Source organism: Cuculus canorus, chromosome 6 (assembly GCF_017976375.1).
Source record: "Cuculus canorus isolate bCucCan1 chromosome 6, bCucCan1.pri, whole genome shotgun sequence".
Lineage (NCBI taxonomy): Eukaryota > Metazoa > Chordata > Aves > Cuculiformes > Cuculidae > Cuculus > Cuculus canorus.
The window spans coordinates 21,977,602-21,998,201 of NC_071406.1; the positions used below are offsets into that span (position 1 = coordinate 21,977,602).

General features: G+C 36.8%; 1 protein-coding gene across 15 annotated transcripts in view; it reads left to right on the forward strand.

Annotated features, from left to right (window-relative positions):
* MYO3B (myosin IIIB) overlaps nucleotides 1–20,600 on the forward strand; it is a 210,956-nt gene that overhangs the window by 90,254 nt on the left and 100,102 nt on the right. For 14 of the 15 annotated variants that reach the window (XM_054070570.1, XM_054070571.1, XM_054070569.1 and 11 more), the window contains 8 exons: nucleotides 1,421–1,576; nucleotides 13,460–13,556; nucleotides 14,412–14,528; nucleotides 15,360–15,464; nucleotides 18,118–18,201; nucleotides 18,860–19,062; nucleotides 19,432–19,530; nucleotides 20,112–20,226. In XM_054070570.1, the coding sequence (XP_053926545.1) occupies nucleotides 1,421–1,576; nucleotides 13,460–13,556; nucleotides 14,412–14,528; nucleotides 15,360–15,464; nucleotides 18,118–18,201; nucleotides 18,860–19,062; nucleotides 19,432–19,530; nucleotides 20,112–20,226 (976 nt within the window). The remainder of the gene's footprint in view (nucleotides 1–1,420; nucleotides 1,577–13,459; nucleotides 13,557–14,411; nucleotides 14,529–15,359; nucleotides 15,465–18,117; nucleotides 18,202–18,859; nucleotides 19,063–19,431; nucleotides 19,531–20,111; nucleotides 20,227–20,600) is intronic. The other variant, XM_054070584.1, reaches the window with a different exon arrangement.

The following is a 20,600-nucleotide window of genomic DNA, read 5'->3' on the forward strand; positions in this document are numbered from 1 at the left end:
CTACAGCCTATAGAAAATATGAAAAATAGTTACAAAACTGGTGGCACATTTTACAGACTGTCTTTTTGGGACCAGATGTACCAAGAAGAAGGTTGGAAAAATGGTTTTCAGGAACCCTAAGGGTTAAAGTCATGTTGAAAGATATTTCAGGATCATTTTAAGACCAGACTTTAGGCTTCAGTAAAGTATTTGAGGTGAGGCTAAACTTTAATAATTTACTAATCTGTTTGGTAGTATTTGAAATCAATAAATGTGTGATTCTAAGTTTTTTTTAGATGCAGTTTAAATTTTGCAGATTGCTATTGACACTGCTAGAATATAAATTATTCTAAAAGGTAACAAAGTTTCATTAACCTTTTATCTAGAAAGATAATCTGTATTTGTGCAATTTGACCCTGTTAAAGAAGTACTTTATGTGTATCACTTAGTATCAGCAAATATGAGATGTAGTTGTAAAGAATGTAATATGAATCCATCTCTTCAAGTATACTTGTCTTGGGCTATAATTGGCTGAAATGATAGGTGCAAGGAAAGAAGTATGTCCTGAATTGCAGCATTTCTTTTCCACATTCTCAAATAATGCCATCGTTAATATTTGAGAAAGATACATAGAATACTTTATATGAGGAATTAGAGGGTACCTGAAAGTAGTCTGATCCTGTTAGATGATTCTTCAGTTTGGATTGTATTATTTCAGTTTTACTGTACACAAAAGAATTCAATTTTAATCATGGTTTTCTGAATTTTAAATCTTGTTTATATAGGTTAACATGATACTATATTTAATGCTAACTTAATAGGATATACCTCTTTAGTCAGTACTAGATCACCTGTTCCTGTCACAGACAGAACTTTGGTACCCTGGCTAGCATTTAGTTCTAATTAATTCATTTCTCTTCCAGTCTGAATTATGTAGCTTTGCAGAAACTTCTGATTCTTATACTAAAGCTTATCATCATAGAAGATCTACTGGAAAAAAAGTCTATATCAGATTGTTCTGACTAGTGTCTTATCACAGGTTCCACTAATGGTTTTTATTAGGCTATACCCTGCAGTTCTTAGTCAAAACTCTCATTGGAGAATAGGTAGAAAATGAAAGTGAATTAAGTGTTGTCTGTTTGTTTTCATTTATGTTTAACGTATATTAACTGCACTGCACTTACGAGATATGATGTCTTTTTTCCATAGGAAGCTCAAACTCATAGCCTTTACACTCATATACTTTGTAGGGTGAATTCACTTAGTTAATTATTTTTACACTAGATTTATTCCAGTGTAGAGGAAAAGTTTTGTTGCAAAGAAGAACTCAAATTTATGGAAAAAGAAATTACTGTACAATAACAGCCACACGGTAAGTCACCTCAAATTGTGTTGTAATGAAATAACATCATTGCCTGATACTACTGTTTCTCTGTCACAGGTGTCTTATCAAGGATTTTGAAAAGCGTCCTTCAGTTACCCACCTTTTGGAGCATCCGTTTATCAAGCAAGTACATGGTAAAGAGATGTCTCTGCAAAAACAGCTGGCTGAGCTCATCCAAGAACAGCAGCAGCAAGGCTCCATAGCCAAAACAAGGTACCGTACAATACATGCTGCAGCCCTGCTTCCCCACAGTAATCCTGAAAGCATAGTTTGAGACTTTGAATGCGCATACTTGCTGTTTCAAATAATGGCATTAATGCATTGACTAGCAATGTTATTATTGAGCAATAGAGCAATAATGTTGAGGCTCTGTCCGGAGAAGAGCAACGAAGCTGGTGAGGGGGCTGGAGAACAAGTCTTATGAGGAGTGGCTGAGGGAACTGGGGTTGTTTAGCCTGGAGAAGAGGAGGCTGAGGGAAGACCTTATTGCTCTCTACAACTACCTGAAAGGAAGGAGCTGGCCTCTTCTCCCAAATGACAGAGGACAGGACAAGGGGGAATGGCCTGAATCTCACCGCCAGGGGAGGTTCAGGCTGGATATCAGAAAAAAATTCTTCGCAGAAAGAGTCATTGGGCACTGGCAGAGGCTGCCCAGGGAGGTGGTTGAGTTGCCTTCCCTGGAGGTGTTTAAGGAACGGGTGGATGAAGTGCTTAGGGACGTGGTTTAAGGGAGTGTTAGGAATGGTTGGACTCGATGATACAGTGGGTCCTTTCCAACCTGGTTATTCTATGATTCTATTAGCAGTAAGTGCTCCATGCCGTGTGAATGAAGAGACATATTTTCTAACTGTTACTTTTTAAAGCTTATTTGATCAGCCATAATGCAACCTTCTCCATAGCCTTTTTTCTCCCACTGAACTTTGTTCTATGTGTGTTCACTTTTGGCTCAGTCAGAGAGACACTAATAATTCCAGAATGTTTTGGTTTGTGGAAATATGTATTGGCATGATGAAATATTATATCATATTTTGGTAGCAGATATTTAAAATTGCAACTGTGAACAATGAAGTGACTACTAGAAAAGGTTAAGAACAGAACATATTAAAGTTTGCTGTTTTATTAGATACTATTAGTAAGAAGGGTCGTCAGTATGTAAAGTAATTGTTTTGTCTGTAGTTTAATAGTAACTGCTATTTCTCATTCTGCCTAGTAATTAATTTTAAAACATGCTTAAAAAGCAATGAATGTTTATCAGTGGCAGCAGGACTTTTTACTTCAGAGTTTGATTGTAAATATGTCTTAGTTTAGTTGCTGTCCAGAGGGTGGCAGAATTTCACTGTTTCAAAAGAGAATTAAATGCAAATGAACACACCTTCCCAAGCTCTGCAATCATTCTGTAATATGAAATTTGTCTAGAGTGAGATAAGCTCTGGCGCATTATTATAAACAAACACTTACTAATGTTGATGAAGAAAATGAAATGTCATGATTCATAAGTCGTAAACATGTATATACTTACATGCCATAAGACTCTGTAGCTTAAAAGCTAAAAGACCAAATGAAAATATGCAAGTTAAAATAACGAAGTAGCTCTAAGTGCAGTTTCAAGGTGAAGTTGACTTCTGAGGTTTGTTTGGTTTGGTTTTTTTTTTTTTTTTCCTTTTCTGGAAAAATGTACCAGGAATTGTGTGCTGTGGGTGAAGGAGCTCTGCCAGTGTTACAGCAGAAGTTCCTGTTGCATCTAGTCTCCTAAGCAGACCTCCCCCGTGTAACGCCTCTCAGATCAGATTGCCTGCAGCTGTGGGCTGGCTGGCCCAAAGGGCGTCAGCTTTCCCAGCTGTTGACCACATAGAAAATAAAGACAGAGTGAAACAATCCTTGTGCTAAGAAGAGCTCTGGAATGGATTCCTCATGGTATTCCAATACATTCTTCTGGAGTCTATCTCTATAATACGCAGTGTGAAGGAATCAAGACTAAGACAGCATTTATTTCCACAAGGCTTAACTGGGAGAGCTGTAACAGACAAGCTTCTGCACCTTATGCTTATGCGTGACTGGAATGTAGGAAGGATTTTGCTTCCTAGCACACCCACTGTGAATCAGTGCTGACCTAAGGCAGTTTAACTCTTTGTCCATCCTGTCACTACTTCGCTCATCTTAAATATTTCTTTTGCCAAGGGTGATTATTTGCAATTTGTGTACAGTAGTACCTGCAGATTGCAGGGGTGAAGGCGACTTGGTTCCAACGGGTTTGGTCCTAATCTTATCTTCCCTACCAGTCTGATACAAGAAGTAGTTACTGTCACAAAAAGTGGAATATTTTTATTTAAGTTAAGTTTCATTTAAGTAACTGTATTTTTGAAAGTTAAACAGAATGTCCCTCTCTTAAGGTGTTTTTCCTATAGCATGTTTTTTTCAGATAGTATTTTTCCAGACACTGGAAAATAGTGGTTTGCCAGACTCATTTCTTTTGGAGGCGATAATGTCTTCTGTTAGGTATGATACATGCTGAACAGATGTGCCTTCTTCTACAATCAGCTCTGTTTGCAGTCTTTCCTTATGTCAAATACAAGATCAGACAGAGAACTGGCCCCCAAACTCCAGTTAGGAAGAGATTTGACTATTGTGAAGTTATTAATAACATTAAAATTAGTCTTTGGAAAGTAATAGAATATGCATAAGATTTCTAGGAAAAATTATACATATGCATGTAAGTAGGAAACATGTTCTGTCCCCAGCTCTTGTCTCACTGTGTGTGATTCATGGACATCATTCCCTCATGCATCCAGGCCTTTATTAAAGGATGCTTGCTTTCTATAACTCCAAAATAAATCTTAGAGAGTTTATTTGCCAGCATTTTTGGTAAAGAATCTAAGTCCTATTGTTGACTCTAATGTACCCAAATTTACTTGGCCAACTAGTCCTAAGTTCCCTGTCTCTGTTCCTCTTTCTCATCAGTCTCCTTTCGCTGTTCATTCTGTTTGTCCTTATGTCTTTGTTCTCCTGTTAGTCAGGAGAACTTGTGTCCTCGTGTCCTCTTCTTCTATCACTCCAATCACTTCTGTTTCTAATCTCCAGCAAGTCCTAGTCCAGGTTCTTCTGTTTTTCCAGCCACTTCTCTGTGCTTGATGTCTCGATGTTCCTCCTCACTTGATAATGTAGCTCTCAGCCCTCTTGTTCTTTCTCATCACTGAATTCACCTTGCCCAGGTCTGTTATAGCTTCTCTTCTACTCTTAAAGCTCAACTCTCAGCAGACTCTTTGTACCCACATTGTTCTTCCCTGGACTCCTGGTTTGCTTTTAGCCATGCCTCTGAATTCGATGGCTTCTTCCTCTACCCGTGGGTGATACGAAAGGAGACATGATAAGGCCTCTGGAGAAATTTTGAAGAAACTTTGAAATCAGTGAGCCTTGCTATTGGCTTCACTCTGAAGCTGATGGGCCTAATTGCTATTAAAGAATGCCTTTCTGGTTCTTGTAGCCTTTATGCTATGGTATCCTGCTTTGAAGCACCAGCAAACTTTGATCAATAATGAGAGCATACTTAGTGAGGACAAAATTTAGTGATCATTTACCATTAAAATCTACAAATATTGTTCAGAATGATTAAATGATGGTTTTCCAATTATTTGAAACTTGATCAAATTTTTACAAACTTTAATGAGATTGCAAAAGCATATCTCTGCAAAATATCAAATCTGTGGGCCAGTTAATATTGGACTACAAACATAAGATTATTACAAGAGAACCAACAACCAAGAACATCTAATTACAATTTTCGACAGGGGCAGAGACAGTCTTGTAATAGTAAAGAGCTTGCCTCTAGTACCCCCTAGGAAAATTGGTATGAATTCAAAGCCTTTAAAAACTCCGTAATGCATTTATAAAATAATTTTCAATACAGAATCAATACAGAATACAGAAGCTGAAAATTTCCAGAAACAGGAAAATCATCAGGATGCTGGTGTTAACAGCACTTCTACTGTAAGGGAACCCAGGGAGTCACTGGTGATGACAACTGATCAGGAGGTAGCTGGGATTTGTCTCATTTGAAAGTCTTCCAGCATCAGTACTTTGCATTTGCATATTTTGATTATTTACTGACTCAGCGCCTGTGGTTTTTTAATAGGATTCTCTTTCCAACTGAGCCATGCCAGTTTTGCCTGCTTTGGGACTCAGTTAAGGTCATTGTGCCTGAAAGCAAGCCTGCAGGGTAGAAAGTCAGTGCTACTGATTTAGAGGGTGTGATGGAGCAATGTAGAGAGCTGATCCAGCAGTTCATTGCTACTGAAAAGAAGAGAACTGGCTTCTCTCTGTCATTTCCCCACAGCTCCCAGGAACAAGTTCATGGTGCTGTTTTTGGCACAGCTCCCTTGATTGTCAAAATCTCCTGAGCTGGAGGTTCTAAAGTAATAAGAAAAAACTAAGCAGGCAGAAACACAAGATATTCTATGAGTGATTGCAAAAGTGTGTTTCAACTGATATGGCTGAGGTAAAGGAAGGAGTACTTCACATCACCAGGAATAATGTGGAGAGGGGTGGGAAGAAGCAAGTAGTCCCCTTTTGGCAGGATCATCTGGGTCAACCTCTGGAACCACAGATTGAAATGTGTCCTTAATTCAGTTTCTTACATTCTTTGTTTATAAACTTCTTTGTGTGCAGCATACCTAGGCTTAACTTCAGCACAGTTCTACATATCTCTGAACTGAAGGGGCACTTCATTGTCTTTCCTGAGCTCAAAGGATCCTGCTGACACACTCATTGGTTGCTATCATCAGTTTGTTGCTGACAAACATATTATTGTCACATTGCCATGAGATAACTTTCTAGAGGGCTCTATACTGATTGGGTTTTTTTCCCTTTTGGTTTGAAATCAATAATAAAAAGAAAAGACTTATTCTGGTAAAAAATAGCATTTAAAGTTAAAACTCTTCTGGTTTTTTTACTGAAAAAAAATGCTCTTGTAAACTTTTCCACCAGCTTTATTCTTCCCTCAATTATTTTCATCAGTGAGATACAAATATCTCCTATCTCTATGCAGATAGGTGTTTTCAGTTTCAAAAAGTCCAGCAGGATTTTCCACACTTCTAATGAGGAAGAATATTCTTTTTTCATCTGTTGACATCTTTTAGACTGAAATTCCCAGCTTTTGCCATGGTCTTGAAAGAAGCTGTAATTTCAGCATCAGCACTACACTCCTGCACTGCCTGTTTCTTATACTCTAATGTGGAAAAATTTTGTGAGGAGGTCCAGTGTCCTGGCTGCATAAGGATGCATGGCTGCATTATTTGGTGCTAAATAGTTCAATAGTTCTATTTTTATAAAATGTCTTTAGTCCTTAAAAAATAGAGGTTAGTACATCAGAAATTTCACATATATTCTTTCTGGCAAGGCTGAATTTTTCTTTCTCATCTGTTCTAGAGTCAAATACAACATTAGTTTTTAACACATGGTTACTGATTTGTAGTTCATCTTGGGAGCCAGCGCACACTTACTCACATCAATACATAGCTGCCTCTAAGCAGGAAGCATTTCTTAAAATCAGGGAGGACTCTGATTGTTTTGTTTTCTTTTACTTTACCACTCCTGTACTGACATGAGGACTGTGAAATGCTTGCAGGTTTTTCAAACAGTGTCCACATTCATAATAACGCTGAGAGAAAAAGAAATGTAATTATCTCCTAAAGCCTTATACCTCATGTAGCATTAAATTGCAGAACTGGAAAAAAAAGTAGGAATCTAAGTTACAGTAAGGTGTGGACAACAGAACGTGCAAACATTGTTCAGGAATGATAAGCAGCATTATAAAAATGGTTATGGTACAGTAATAATAACTGAGTGTTGATGAAGACTTGGTTGTTAGTTCTGTATTCTCTAGCTAAAGAAGGGTGCACAAGTCAAGTTGATAGTAAACTTGCTATATTTCAGGGATAAGTTCTTTGAGACAGAGATTCATGCAACTGCACTTTGTTAAAATACCTGTAATGTTTAGGCATCCTCTGAATTATAATAAAACAGCATGTTAGAGGTTTATATCTTATTCCTCATTCTCTCTCTGAATTATGGTATAATCTTTTTTATATCACTTACCCTCAGTATTTCTCTGTTCCTCTACTTATGAAATGGCTATTAATAGCTTTACTTAATACATTATACCTACAAAATATATAAAGCAGTTTGTCTGAAGCAAGAACTTTGGTTTTTATTTGTTCTGTAAAGCAGTACTGTACTTTCAGTCAATGTAAACCTGTTAATGAAGATAAATAAGCATAATGCCTTGAAGCTCTAGCCATTCTTTCTTCCACTCTTTCTGCCCTAGAGTCTGGGAAGATTCTAGGCAAAGACTCATTATGGATTATATAAATATTGCTACATTTCCCTTAACAATAAATATTTGCTCTGTTTGTGTAGATTATATTTTTGTTAAACAGTGTTTGAATTTGTTTAGTAATCCATTAAGGGAAGCTGTAAGAGAGAGCTACTCACTTTCCAAATATGCCTTTTGATCTCTTGAACTCATTCATGTGATCAAGTGGGTTTTTGATTCATAGTAGAGGAGACTCCAGCTTCCCAGCTGATTGTCATCCTGCTGAAGGAAGAAGGGTTTTAGTCTGCTTCTTTGATATTCCTAAATATTAAATGGCTCTACAGGTCTACATTGGCCAAATGTGGTGCAAAAAGTGAGCATGTTCACTGTAGTTTGTTTTGAAACACCAAATATTACCTGCGCTTTTTTGACCTTGTCAGGACTTAATCTAAACCTGGCAAAGCTGGCAGCTGGTTCAGTGTTGAAAAAGTCGAAAGAACGTATGTCAAAACTTCCAAAGTCCTTTAAGCCGGGCAGTATCTCAAATTCTGTAAGTAGTATTTAAAAATGCCATGGAGCTTGTTATAGAGACATTTCAAAAGGAAACTCAAATTTGGAACCTCAATATTCTTTTGTCCCAGCCCTCGTTTGCATAAATTTTGGTTATGAAATCTTGCATTCTGTAGGAAGACTTTCTCAAAAAAGCAAACTTCCCATTTTATTCCATAAAAAACCAAAATATAAAATATTTTAGAGCCTTGTGAGGACAAGTAATGTAAAACTAGAGGATTGTTGATGTTTATCTGAAGGTTTGAAAGGTACTGACCATCAGCAAAAGGGAATGAAATGGAAGTGTTCTGACTTTTTTTTCCCCTCCCTTTGAACATACAACAATTAAGAAATTATCTGTTTCTGAACAAACATAAGACAACAGTTTGTTCTGTCCAGTGTAGCATGCAGGAAAAATCAAAAAACAAAGTCACAATAGTATGTGACAAGGAGAAATTAAAATCTAGTAGCAGATCTATTAACTGCCTTTTGACTGTGGTGGAGGAACAGAACATCAAGGAGGAAAATATGCGATTAAAGACCTAGAATTGGAAAGTGGAAAGAAGAGTCTTCACAGAATGCATTCTAAAAATTCTGTAATGGCTTTGATGTCTGAGAGTTAATGTGGATATAGTATGAAATGGTTTTGGTTATATGGTTCACAGTGGCAGTTTCCCAGTTATCAGCAGCTTTGAAGAGGCCAACTCCAGACGTGGCTCATTCTTCTCTTGGATGTTTTCCTACAGTCTGGGTAGCTTATGTTCCTGTCTGCAAATAGTCTGCTTCATAGGAATCAACAAGAAAAGATGTACCAACCTCTGGTTTCAGCTTTTAAAAGAACGAAAAAACTTCAGTGTTTCCATGGATAAGATTTTAAACATGTTTACTGTAGACAGCAAAGAGTTCAGAGTTTACTCTTTTGGGTCACGCTGGGTCAGCATACTACTGCTCGTCACCACTTAGAAATTCACTTCTATAATGTGGAACAGTTATAAAACCTTGCATTTTGAAGGATAAAATGCAAATCTGTACATCGGAAAGAATCAGATTTGAAGAAGCTTGAACAAAGAAAAACACAAACAAACAAAACCCAAAACAAAATGCACAAAAAACCCCAAACCCGAAAAAAGCAAAAAGAAAACTAAGCACCTAGTAGTTTGAGAAAGGCAGGTATGTTCAGGCTGCCTTGTCAGATATTAGGATGGCACCATGGTGGCTTGGCAGTTTCCCCCCGCTTATTAGCCAGCTGGATTACAGCAGCAGTCCATCCAAGGAAGTAATTCTTACAACCAGATATCTATCTTCTCTGCCAGCTCACATTTCATATTGAAAGCAATTAACTTCAAGGAACTTGATTGCATCCAGCCAGTAATTTCCTTTGGACTCAGAGATAATAACAGAAACAGAACCAGAAATACTTCTCTGATGCTATACATAAAGCAATTTAATGCAATTCTTCCAGCCTTTATCTATAGGAATATTAGGCAACTGACTTTAAAAATTATTTTTTTTTAAACCACAAAGCTCCTGTAGCCCCCAAAGTGATCCTTGCTCTGATTGTAGTGGATATGTTTTTACTGGAGGTTGCACAGATTTTTGTTTTAGCTGCAGCACTTATATTGTAATTAAGGCTGTGTCAGTGTTTCTAGTATGACCTTGCTCCAACAAATTACTCCAGGCTGAAACTGGATGTACAGGAGCAAAATTCATTCTTTGCAATACACAGGCAATAAACTGTGTTTCTCTGTGTGGCCATAGCATACTCTCCACTCTTTTTTCTTCCTCGTTGCATTGAGTATTTTTCTTGTAAATCTAAGTTTGGGTGCATTTCATTTTAAAATTGACAATAATGGAAAGAATATCAAGTACAAAAACATTTCTTCCAATGTGAGATGTAGGAAAAAAACCAGTAAACATAAATGCATACATAGAGGCCAAGGTAAAGGCACTCATAGCAACGTTAAGGGGGGGAGAGGAGAGAGATCAGAGAGCAAGCTTCCCAATGAACAAAAATTCTTGGTCGATACTGCTTTCTTCCTCAGGCTGGACCTGCCAGAAAGATGACTTTGATCTAGAAGTCTTTGCAGTCCATGTAGCTCTTCCTTCCCCATGATCATCTTGATAATGGGGTCATACATATATACCTACATGAATAGCATATAGCTATTTACCATGCATTTCTGTTGCTAGGGCTGGTGTAAAGTACAAAAAGAGGTTATTTTCTTTCAAGTTATCTCTTCCTCACAAGTAGAACAAATGAATGCTTCCCACCCTCTTCTTGAAATTAATCTTCTGAGGTAGAAATGCTGCTCGTCTCTTGCTCCTCCTCCAAAATTTAAGAAAATTCTGTCCCTTCCAGCTATTCCTGCCTGATAAAAAGGCAAAGGGAAGGTGCTTGGGAGGATAGAGACATTTTCAACAGAAAATGCTGGTCACTAGAGTTCTGGAATAAATCTAATACTGCTTTTAAGGTTTGATAAAGTTAGATACCTTGGGTGACTGGCTGTTTATGCCACTTCTTTTGTCACTGAGGGCATTGCATCTTCCAAGGAATGATTCAGAACATTGCTGGAACCCAAAGGCAAGTCATCTAGCACCTTTTGCATAGAATTTGTACAGTCTCTATGTCATTACAAAAGAAAAGTAGAAAAAAAATAGCAGATAATTCTTCTTTTTATGTAAAAAATATGCCAACAGTTATTTCCCCAATAAGTGTTTCTTTCTGCTTAGTTAGATTTTTTTTTAAAAAAAAAGGATTCTGAAACTAGAATGTATTTCTGATGTAATTTGCAGAAATAATTAAAGATTACTGTTTGTATTCTTCCTTCCCGTTCTGTCAGTGCAGGAATCTGCAGGACATAGGATCAGTAGAAAACTGATGAGGCCAGCAGGAGATTTGAAGCTAATGTGATGTTATGCTCCTAATATCCTCTTCCTAATCACATACTTAGGAAAATGAGTTAAGCACAAGAAAATAGATGCACAAAGGTGTATATGTTTTACTTATATTTGATTAAGAGCAGTTTCCTTAGTTATTTATTTACATGGTGTTAAAAAAACTTTTTCCAATAAAAAAATTGATTCGTTTATCACTAAAGGAAAACAAACAGCAGGAGTTTAGTACACAATCAGATAACAGATTAGTTTACAAAGCCATTCTGCAATTAGAGATGCTTAGGTTTGAATGTGCCCTCCTTTCCCCTCCTCCCTGCACCTCTGGTAGACACATCCATGCTTGCAGCTTGTTGCAATTTAATGCTGTGGCTACGACAGTTTGCTCCAGGAAGAACAGGCTTCACAGATGAGTTGTGTTAGCTATAATATCTGGCCATCGCTTTATTAGTTACATCTCCATGAAGTAAAGCAACTGTTAAAATATTTGCTTCATTTGTAGTCTTGAGGGTTACTCCCACCTCTAAATGACTTACACTACTTACAACAGCATTTTTCTCTGCAGTGAAGTAGAAGGTTGAATTCTGTTTTGAAACAGAAATAACAGTTAGAAAGAACAGTAGTGCATTAGACCGCTTACTTGCATTCTTACTCCTTTAAGGATCTGGCTTGTCAACAAGAAGCAATGTTCTTGAATATAGTGACTGCTTAAAAAAGAAGCCAAAAAGAACCCATCACCCACCACCTAACGAAAGATCTGAAAATGGAATGAAGCTTTGAACAAATTTACACAATCTCCATGCACCGCACTGTAAAAAATAAGCACAGTGACAATTTTTCTCTCATAGCTTCTTACTTGTGTTCTCCTTTCATTTCTTCATATGTGCAACATCAAGCAAACTACCATCTCTGGGAATGTAGAATGTAAAACATAAGTGCGACTGTCAGCAAAACTTGCTGTGTTCTTGCTATTTTTTTTCCTAGGTGACAAAACAATGTGTAGTTTTATTTAGTTAAAATTCAACTAAACACAGAATAGTTTTCCAGAATTCACAGAGGAGCCAAAAATAAATAAGGAAAATTAGTAAAAATAGACATAATAAAATTAGAATCTTTAAGTGTAATTTGCAGTTATTGGTGAAGCTGTGCTCATAGCTAAGGCTCTTCTCCTCCCCCACCTTTGTTAGAGGTTTTCCATTCTATAGTTCTTCTGATAATGTAATAGGTTTTGGATATGAAAACATACTCGTTACTGAATGAATGCTGACTACGTTCAAATGTTGGAGCATACATAACGGGCAACAAAGAAAAAGCCTCAATAATTGTTTTCGAAACAGGATTAACCTTCAACATTATAAATGAACATTATTTCCTGCTAAGACACAGCACCATTCTGCTAGCGCTTGATATAACATTTAGCATTGTTTCTGGATGTGTGATCATGTGATTCCTACTTTCTACACAGCAACCAATGCAGAAACAATCTGTCAGGGACTGTCATGGAGGATCAATGCTAAATGTTACTCAGCAGGATGCAGACTGTATCTCAGTAGGTGTCCTCCTACTATGCTTTGATTATATTTGTTGTAAAGGAAAGCCTAGTTGTGCTTACAGCATTCATATTTCACCCCCTTTGTGGAAGACATATTACAGCCTCTTGATTTGTCCCCATTTCAGTAAGATGTTCTGTTTAAAAACATATACACAGCGTTTTCAAAGATTCCTTCGGTATAATCTGATTATAAAGGGGTTATGTGACAGTTTGGCTCTGCTGCTTATTGTGAAGCTTAAATCTCTGAGGACAAGCTGACTGACCATCCATACAATTTAGAGTCTGATGGCAGCTGTGGTTCAAAAATGTTGTTTTGGGGCAGATCTAGGGTCATCTGAGGAGGCGCTTTGGCATACACCAAGGTAACAGAAAGACTTTATACTACTTATTGCTTCTCATAACTTCAGTAGATGACAATACTATAGGCTGTGTACGTGAGGGAAGATTTAATCAGAGTGGTAGTTTATTAACTTAGCATGAGAAGGGAAGGGAAAAGAGGGAGAATTTTTTTTTTACTTTAGTCTGTGAGTGGAGAGTAGCAAGCCTACAGATAAATCTTCATCTCTGAGCATTGATAGTTATATGTTGTGAAAGAGAAAGCAGATATTACACTGTACACCAAGCAGTACTATTGCTTTTAAAAAAAGGAAATTTCAAGTAAAAATATATATTTCAGAGAGCATGTCTATGTTTTCGGTATGACAAAAATATTCACCCGCGACTTCCCATTGCCTCTTAATGCTTGCTGTCTTTGGTATAGTTTTATAACACTAGTGCTCTGCCAACAAACTTTCAGGCATGAACGAATACATACAAGAAGACCTTACCATGTGGATGGAGCTGACAAATACTCACTAGATGATGACCTGGTAAATCTAGAAGTTCTAGATGAGGTACTGTACTGTCTGAGTAACAGTTTCTGACAATTATGCCTCACATTTTGCCTGTTTCTGCTTTTTTTAGGCTTCTTTTAACAGAATGAGAGTTCCTTCTTGCAAGCTTTTGTCTTGCCATGGAAAAGGAATTGTCACGTGACTGATCTGCTATCATCACTTTATTAATATTCTATATAGTGACATAAAAGCAGTAGCAGTGAATCCTATTATGTGGAAGAATTTAATTATGAGTGGTGCTAGTTTAAATTATTTTGAGTTTCTTAAAATAATAAGTTTAGTCATGAAGATCTAGATTTGAGTGATTTTTCCCTAAAATTGATACATTTATGTAGAGTAATATGATATCTACAGCTTCTGGATAAAAAGTGATAAAATAATATCAGTTGCATATTTTGCTGTATCACCTACATGTAGAGCATCTAAATTTTTATTTTGATGATGCTTAAATTACATGTCAGTAAGAAAAAGACATAATACTAAATTTTGCTAGTGTCTTATTTAAAACAGTCTATTACTACCACTTAAATTTTAATCCTTGAAAAATTATTATCCTTGTTTCATGGTCAAATAAGAAATTAAATGGAAATGTACTATGAAGTGCAGCAATGATGTGCATGGCCATTTTCTCTTCAGAAGGTTTGCTTCTCAGGCAGAACATAAAAGAATATGTAGGAGTTGACACAACCTAATTTTATGACATTAGCAAGAATTTTGAAAATATTTGTTGGGTGTTGCCATTTGACAAATAATTAATAACACTTCTTTCTTTGTTAGTGTTCTCTATATATTTACAAAAATCTTCCTAACCTAGAAAATACATTTTAACCATCATCTTTTTTGCAATCTTCTCAGGATACAATTATCCATCAGCTCCAGAAACGTTATGCTGACTTACAAATTTATACTTACGTTGGAGACATTTTAATAGCCTTAAATCCCTTCCAGAACCTCAGCATTTATTCTCCTCAGGTAAGAGAGACTCCAATCTGTGAACAGTACTTATTTACATTTTATATTAACACCAATGGCTAAAATATATAAGTGATGTTGGAAGCTAGGAGCACAGACTAAACTCCAGCCTTTTCTTCTCCCAGGAAAGTACAGTTACAATTTCCTTTTTTGTTTTTAGATTTGGTCTCATTTGATTTCATTCCTTTCTGCTTGGTGGCACAAATTCCACAGCAGGAATGAAGACTGCCCAGTCACAGCTGTGCCTCTTGTCTGGCATTTAGGGCTTTCTTCTGGGAAACAGAAAATGATCCTCCTCATGCTGAGGTTATTGCTTCCTGAAGAATTGATCTCACTATTGAGTTATTACATGGCCTGTGCCATCAGCGGCTGCTTAAAAGAAACAAGTGAATCAAGTGCTGTAAAGACAGAGCAGCATAATTTCACACAAATATGAAGGGAAGACGTAACATGGAGGCTAAGACTAAGTCAGGGTTGCAGGTAGAGGGGCCAGATTTCAGATTCACTGTTTTCTTTGAAGTTTCTTTTGTATAGGGTGGGTGTTTCCTTGGTTGAATACTTCTGTTTAAAATGCTATTCCTTGTGACAGCGTTCTTTTCACTGCTTTGTGTGGAAAATGTCAAAGTGCATTTTAGGTATTGTAATTTATATTCTGGAAGTTGGGCAGTGTCAAGAATTACCAGCCTTCTTCCAGGTGATTCATTGAAAATTCTGTGGTAAAGCAGGCAACTACCTTCTGTTGAACAGGCAGAAGATAGTCGCTATCCTCTTTTCAGTTCTTAATTTTGTAGTTGTGTATTTTGACTATTATGTGTGCCTTTTAAAATTTAGTTCTCGAAGCTTTACCATGGTGTGAAGCGTTCATCAAATCCCCCCCACATATTTGCCTCTGCGGATGCTGCCTACCAAAGTATGGTTACATTCAGCAAAGATCAGGTAAAAATCTGTTCATTTTTTGTTTAAATTTCATATTAATCATACTGCCACTGTGCTACTTGTCTACGGCTAATGTTCTGTTATGCTGCTGTGCCTTTACTCCTACATCAGGAAAACCTGACTATAAATCTAGATGGAGTTGGGAATTCCGAAGAGGACACAGTGTCAAATAAGATAATAGTGTTACCTGACCAACGTAATTTTATGGACACGCGTGAAATTCTGGTGGTTGACACCACTGCAGAGTGTTGCTGCACACTCTGATTCTGTCATGTCTTGCACTGGCTCTTGTAAAAACTTACACCTGTGTGAAATGGGAGGGTCTGGATGCTATAGCAGATTAATAGGGTTTGAACGACTTTTCTGTTGCATAAAGACCCTATCAAGCAACGGATAATCAATTCTTTTAACTACAAGTCACAAAATGTAGGAAACATTAACTACTTTTTTTTTAGTAAAATGTATTAAGGAGAGGTCTAATATAAATGTACTAAGGACATAAGTCCAATTATATAGCAATGATTTTAATAAGAAAGAAATACCATGCTGTAGAAGCTAGATTTCTTCTTATTACATTGTCAAGACTAACTTTGTGCTCTTTCTAATTTGATGTGCTGCACATGCATGTATATTGGAGGTTAGTAATTATTTTTATTTATAAAAATAAAATTTATTTTATTGTGCACATCACAATAATTCATAAAAAACGCTTTTTTTAAATCACAAAAGCACAATAAAATAATAAAAATCCTGCAATCAGAAAATACAACACAAAGAAAACAAAGGGACATTGAAGATGAAGAGAAAAGGACTTCTATTGGGTGTATGGAAGTACAGTGGTCCGAGAGATGGCTCGAACTTCTGTAATGGCTTATGTGATATTTGATGGAGGCATTAAACAAAAAACACATTAATGCAGAATAAGTTATGTGAGAACTTAGATGGGGAAAAAAATTAGCCAGTGAAGCTAGCTTTGCACAAATTCAGTATTATATGTTTCACACATTTAGAAAGTAAGTTCTATTTAGATCTAAATCAAATTCATATTTTCTGTTTGCAAAGGATTACAGGAGCATGTTTATCTCCATTACCTGGCCATGTTATGTTTGTTCTTCAACTAAAGGTGCATTAGATACACACCTTAGCCATATCAAAAATGTATAAATTGTTTGGTTTATCCATTGAGCTTTCTCTTGTACTTTCCTGTGAAGCCTGAAAATTGACTCCAGGTCTAACATTTCTCCTGAAATCAAAGTCAAATTCTGGCCAATTCTACGAGAATTTTGTGAGTTCTACAAGAACTCATGGGCTTTAACTTTATAGACTGTGGAACATGACTTCCCTAGTCACACAAAGACAATAGAGTTAGGTGTTGTAACCCTGTAAATCCATCATTGGGTTATCTGTTTCCAAGAAGAACAAAAATACCCAACAGGAAGCAAATAAATGAGCTGCAAACCATCATATTGCACATATTGGAGTCAATTGTTGCACCTGCTGTTGTATGTCACAAGACGTCACCACAGAATCGCTACATCTTTTAAACCTTTTCAAAAACCTCAGTTCTATATGAAATGCGATTGCATTGAGTATTTTGGGACCTTGTACCTTCTCCCAGCCCAGAATCTTGTGTGTTCACAGTGTGGTGTAAATAATTTTCAGGTCTCTGCGTAAAACCACATGAATCTATGTAACTGCTCAGTGTTAACATTTTAATGATATGTCAGTTGATACTGCATCTTAAGGAGACTAGTATTTGTACCGATGATCCATAGAACACATGAAAAAAAAGGGAAAATAATAACTGCTGTCAGAATTCCTACTTGTTATGACCTGAAGTGTTCACACTTCCGTGTTCGGGTGCAAACTGGCCTTCAGGGTTCACTGATGTTCCGCTTCCATCTTGTCCATGAAGTGAGACAGCAGAGAGAAGGATGCAAAGTGATTTAGGCCATTTTAGCTAATCCCTGAATCTGGATGCCATTTAGAGAGCCTATAAAGTACCATGTGTTAAGGACTGCTGACTCAGGAAGAATATGGATACGTTCTACAAGAATCATCCAGTGAACAGATGCATATTTTTTTCTGAAATGTTTAGATGTTAGTTTTCTGGTCTAGCTTGAATATCAGTGTTACCTTCAGAGTAACCTCTCTACATAGCAGTAATTATTTAAAATTATATTTTTAAAGCCGGGAGCAGACTTCTGGTCAGTGTATTAAATGCAGTTGTACCCTGTGTTTCTTGTTAATTCATATGAAGTCAATGCAATGAGCTAAGGTGCACTGTCATATCAGCTGAGCTCTGACAATTCTGTAAGTTTTGAGCATCTGAAACAAAACACATATATGCGTAGTGTGTGTTAGCCTGTAGATGTGGTCAGTCATTCGTGTGTCTTAGCCTTTAGAAATTCAGTCACTGCTTCACATATGCACATCGCTATCAGGCATTGCAAGATGCATTTTAATAATCTAGGGAATTAATTATTGCACTGAGCCTTTGCTGATCTTGACTTTCAGACAGGAGTAGAGGGAGCTGACCCCTCAAATATTTTGTAGTCTTGGTACTAAATGTCAAATAACGGATAGGAGTGGTAATAGTTGAATTGTCTGTGTAGTAAACTGCACACTTAACTGTTTTGTTTTGTGCGTTCAGTGCATTATCATCAGTGGGGAAAGTGGTGCTGGAAAGACAGAAAGTGCTCATCTGATTGTCCAACATTTAACCTTCTTGGGAAAGGTATGTCTTAGCCAACTATGTAAAACTGAACAAATCCTCTCAATTCCACCCCCAATTTTATTCTTTAATACTTAAAGCTGTTCATGTGAATTGTCCTGCTTGAGCTAGGGATGGAGTAATCATGCACGTCAGAGTAATGAATTAAGAGTATGACCTGCATTCAATATTTTTTTAAAGAGAAGGTGCCAGATCCCTAGTGTTCAGTGCCTGCAGTTATCTATCATGTTTATTACATATACTGTTGTTCATTCATATGATAAAGAATGACAGATCTTACTATGGCTCTAATCTTAGAAGCTTTTACACATTTAAATGTTATGAGTAGTGTTGTTATTGCAACATAATGGGAAAATCAAGTGTGTACAGCTAACCTTAAGCAGATGTGTTTAGTTTTTCATAGTTTTGGCACTCTAACTGATTATGTGACACCCCAGAGACAGAGCAATTGCAGAGAAAGAAGAATCTGATTTTTCCTACCTGTGAGAGACATCCTTATCAATTTGTTGTCCCTATTATTGTATACTAGAAGGGTTAAATGCAGTATCTAATTCCAAACAAACCTAAGGAAGGAATGCTATGTTTCTGAAGCCACAATTGGATTGTAGGTAAGCAATATATCCTTTTAATGATCCTTCTGATCTGTATCTGTTCTGTCAAGGCCAATAACCGTGCTTTGCGTGAGAAAATTCTTCAGGTGAATCCTCTGGTTGAAGCATTTGGGAATGCCTGCACTGCCATCAATGACAACTCAAGTCGCTTTGGAAAATATCTGGAAATGATGTTTACACCCACAGGAGCAGTAATGGGGGCAAAGATTTCTGAGTATCTACTTGAAAAATCAAGGGTCATAAAACAGGCTGTGTAGGTATATTAATTGTCTGTCCTTTCACATTTATATAATGGTTGGATTGTGTTTAATTCTCTAAAATTCTTTATTTTAAATATTTTCATGTCTTCTGCTAAAGCAGTGAACCTTTGTACAGTGCTATGATGACAAGGATAGTCATTTGGGTTCTTTTGTAGTGCAAGCCAGAGCTTCTCCTTTCTTTGGAGATATACCATAGCTGAGTGGGTTTTCTGTGTTTCAGAGTTGCTGATCCTAAACTATTAAAACAAGTGGGAGATTTGCTCCCTACTTCAGTGAGTTCATAATAAGAACTTCTACTCTATGTTGCACAAGATCCACAAGAATAAACACGTGTGCTCTAAAAGGATACTTTTTTTTTCTAGGGGAGAGAAAAATTTCCATATATTTTATTATATTTATGCTGGCCTTTATCATCAGAAGAAACTTTCTGAGTATAGACTTCCTGATAAAAAGCCTCCTAGGTAACTACCAGTCACTTGTTTTAACTGCTTGTTGTAATTAGCTATTGATCACCTCTTGCTTTCAGTATGATGCCTTAAAACCTCTCTTAATCCTCTCCATCCCTTAAGCATCTTTTTTAATCCTCCTGAGCAAGAAGAGGATGGACAATAAGGCATGACATTATTTGTATGTATTTGAGAACTATTTGAAGAGGAAGAGGAAGAATCAAGCTTATTATTATGAAGATATTCTGTCATACTTTCAAATCAGGACAGTCACCTTATGATTTCTAACCATAACGCTTCAGTGAGAACTCAGAATGTGCCTTGGAGTTGTGGGTATTTTATTGATATTTGTACTTTGGGTTCATATGATCTGTGTGTGTGAAATGTTGGTAACTTTGTAACAGATATCAACAAAGAATAAGAAAAAGTTAGGGCAACAGAAGCAAAAACTTCTTATGAAGTAGTGCCAACATATATAATTGGAATATACTGAAATAAATGTTCTTTCTAATTATTGAAGCACTTGCATTGAATTCACCAGAGGTTGTACTGGCATATCTGCTACTATGGTGCTTTCTTTCTCCCACTCTATTTAGATATATTGATAATGAAACTGGAAAAGTAATGCATGATATTGTTACTAAAGATTCCTATGGAAGACAGTTTGAAGCGATTCAGCATTGCTTTAGAATTATAGGATTCACTGATGAGGTAAGAGATCCATTGCTAAACTATTATTGACCCTCTATAAAACCAATTTCCAATGCTGCCTGTGCACAGGGGGCTGTTTGGCTTTGTGGATACACACCTGTGCCACAGAATTTCTCTTACGACATAAGTGAACTGTGAAAGCAGAACCACACACTTGGGAGCCAAGACCAGCCTGAGGTCTCAGTTGGTGTTCAGGCAAGTCCATTCACAATTCTGTATCATGTTGTTTCCCATGTCAATTGGAGCTTACTTGAATTTGTAGACCTTGGTCTCAGAGCAAGCTACAGGCTTTAACAGCCATTCCAGTGCCCACCTTTTTCTTTCATTGATGTATATATCTACTCAGGTTCCTTAAAAGTGCTTCTTGTCATCCT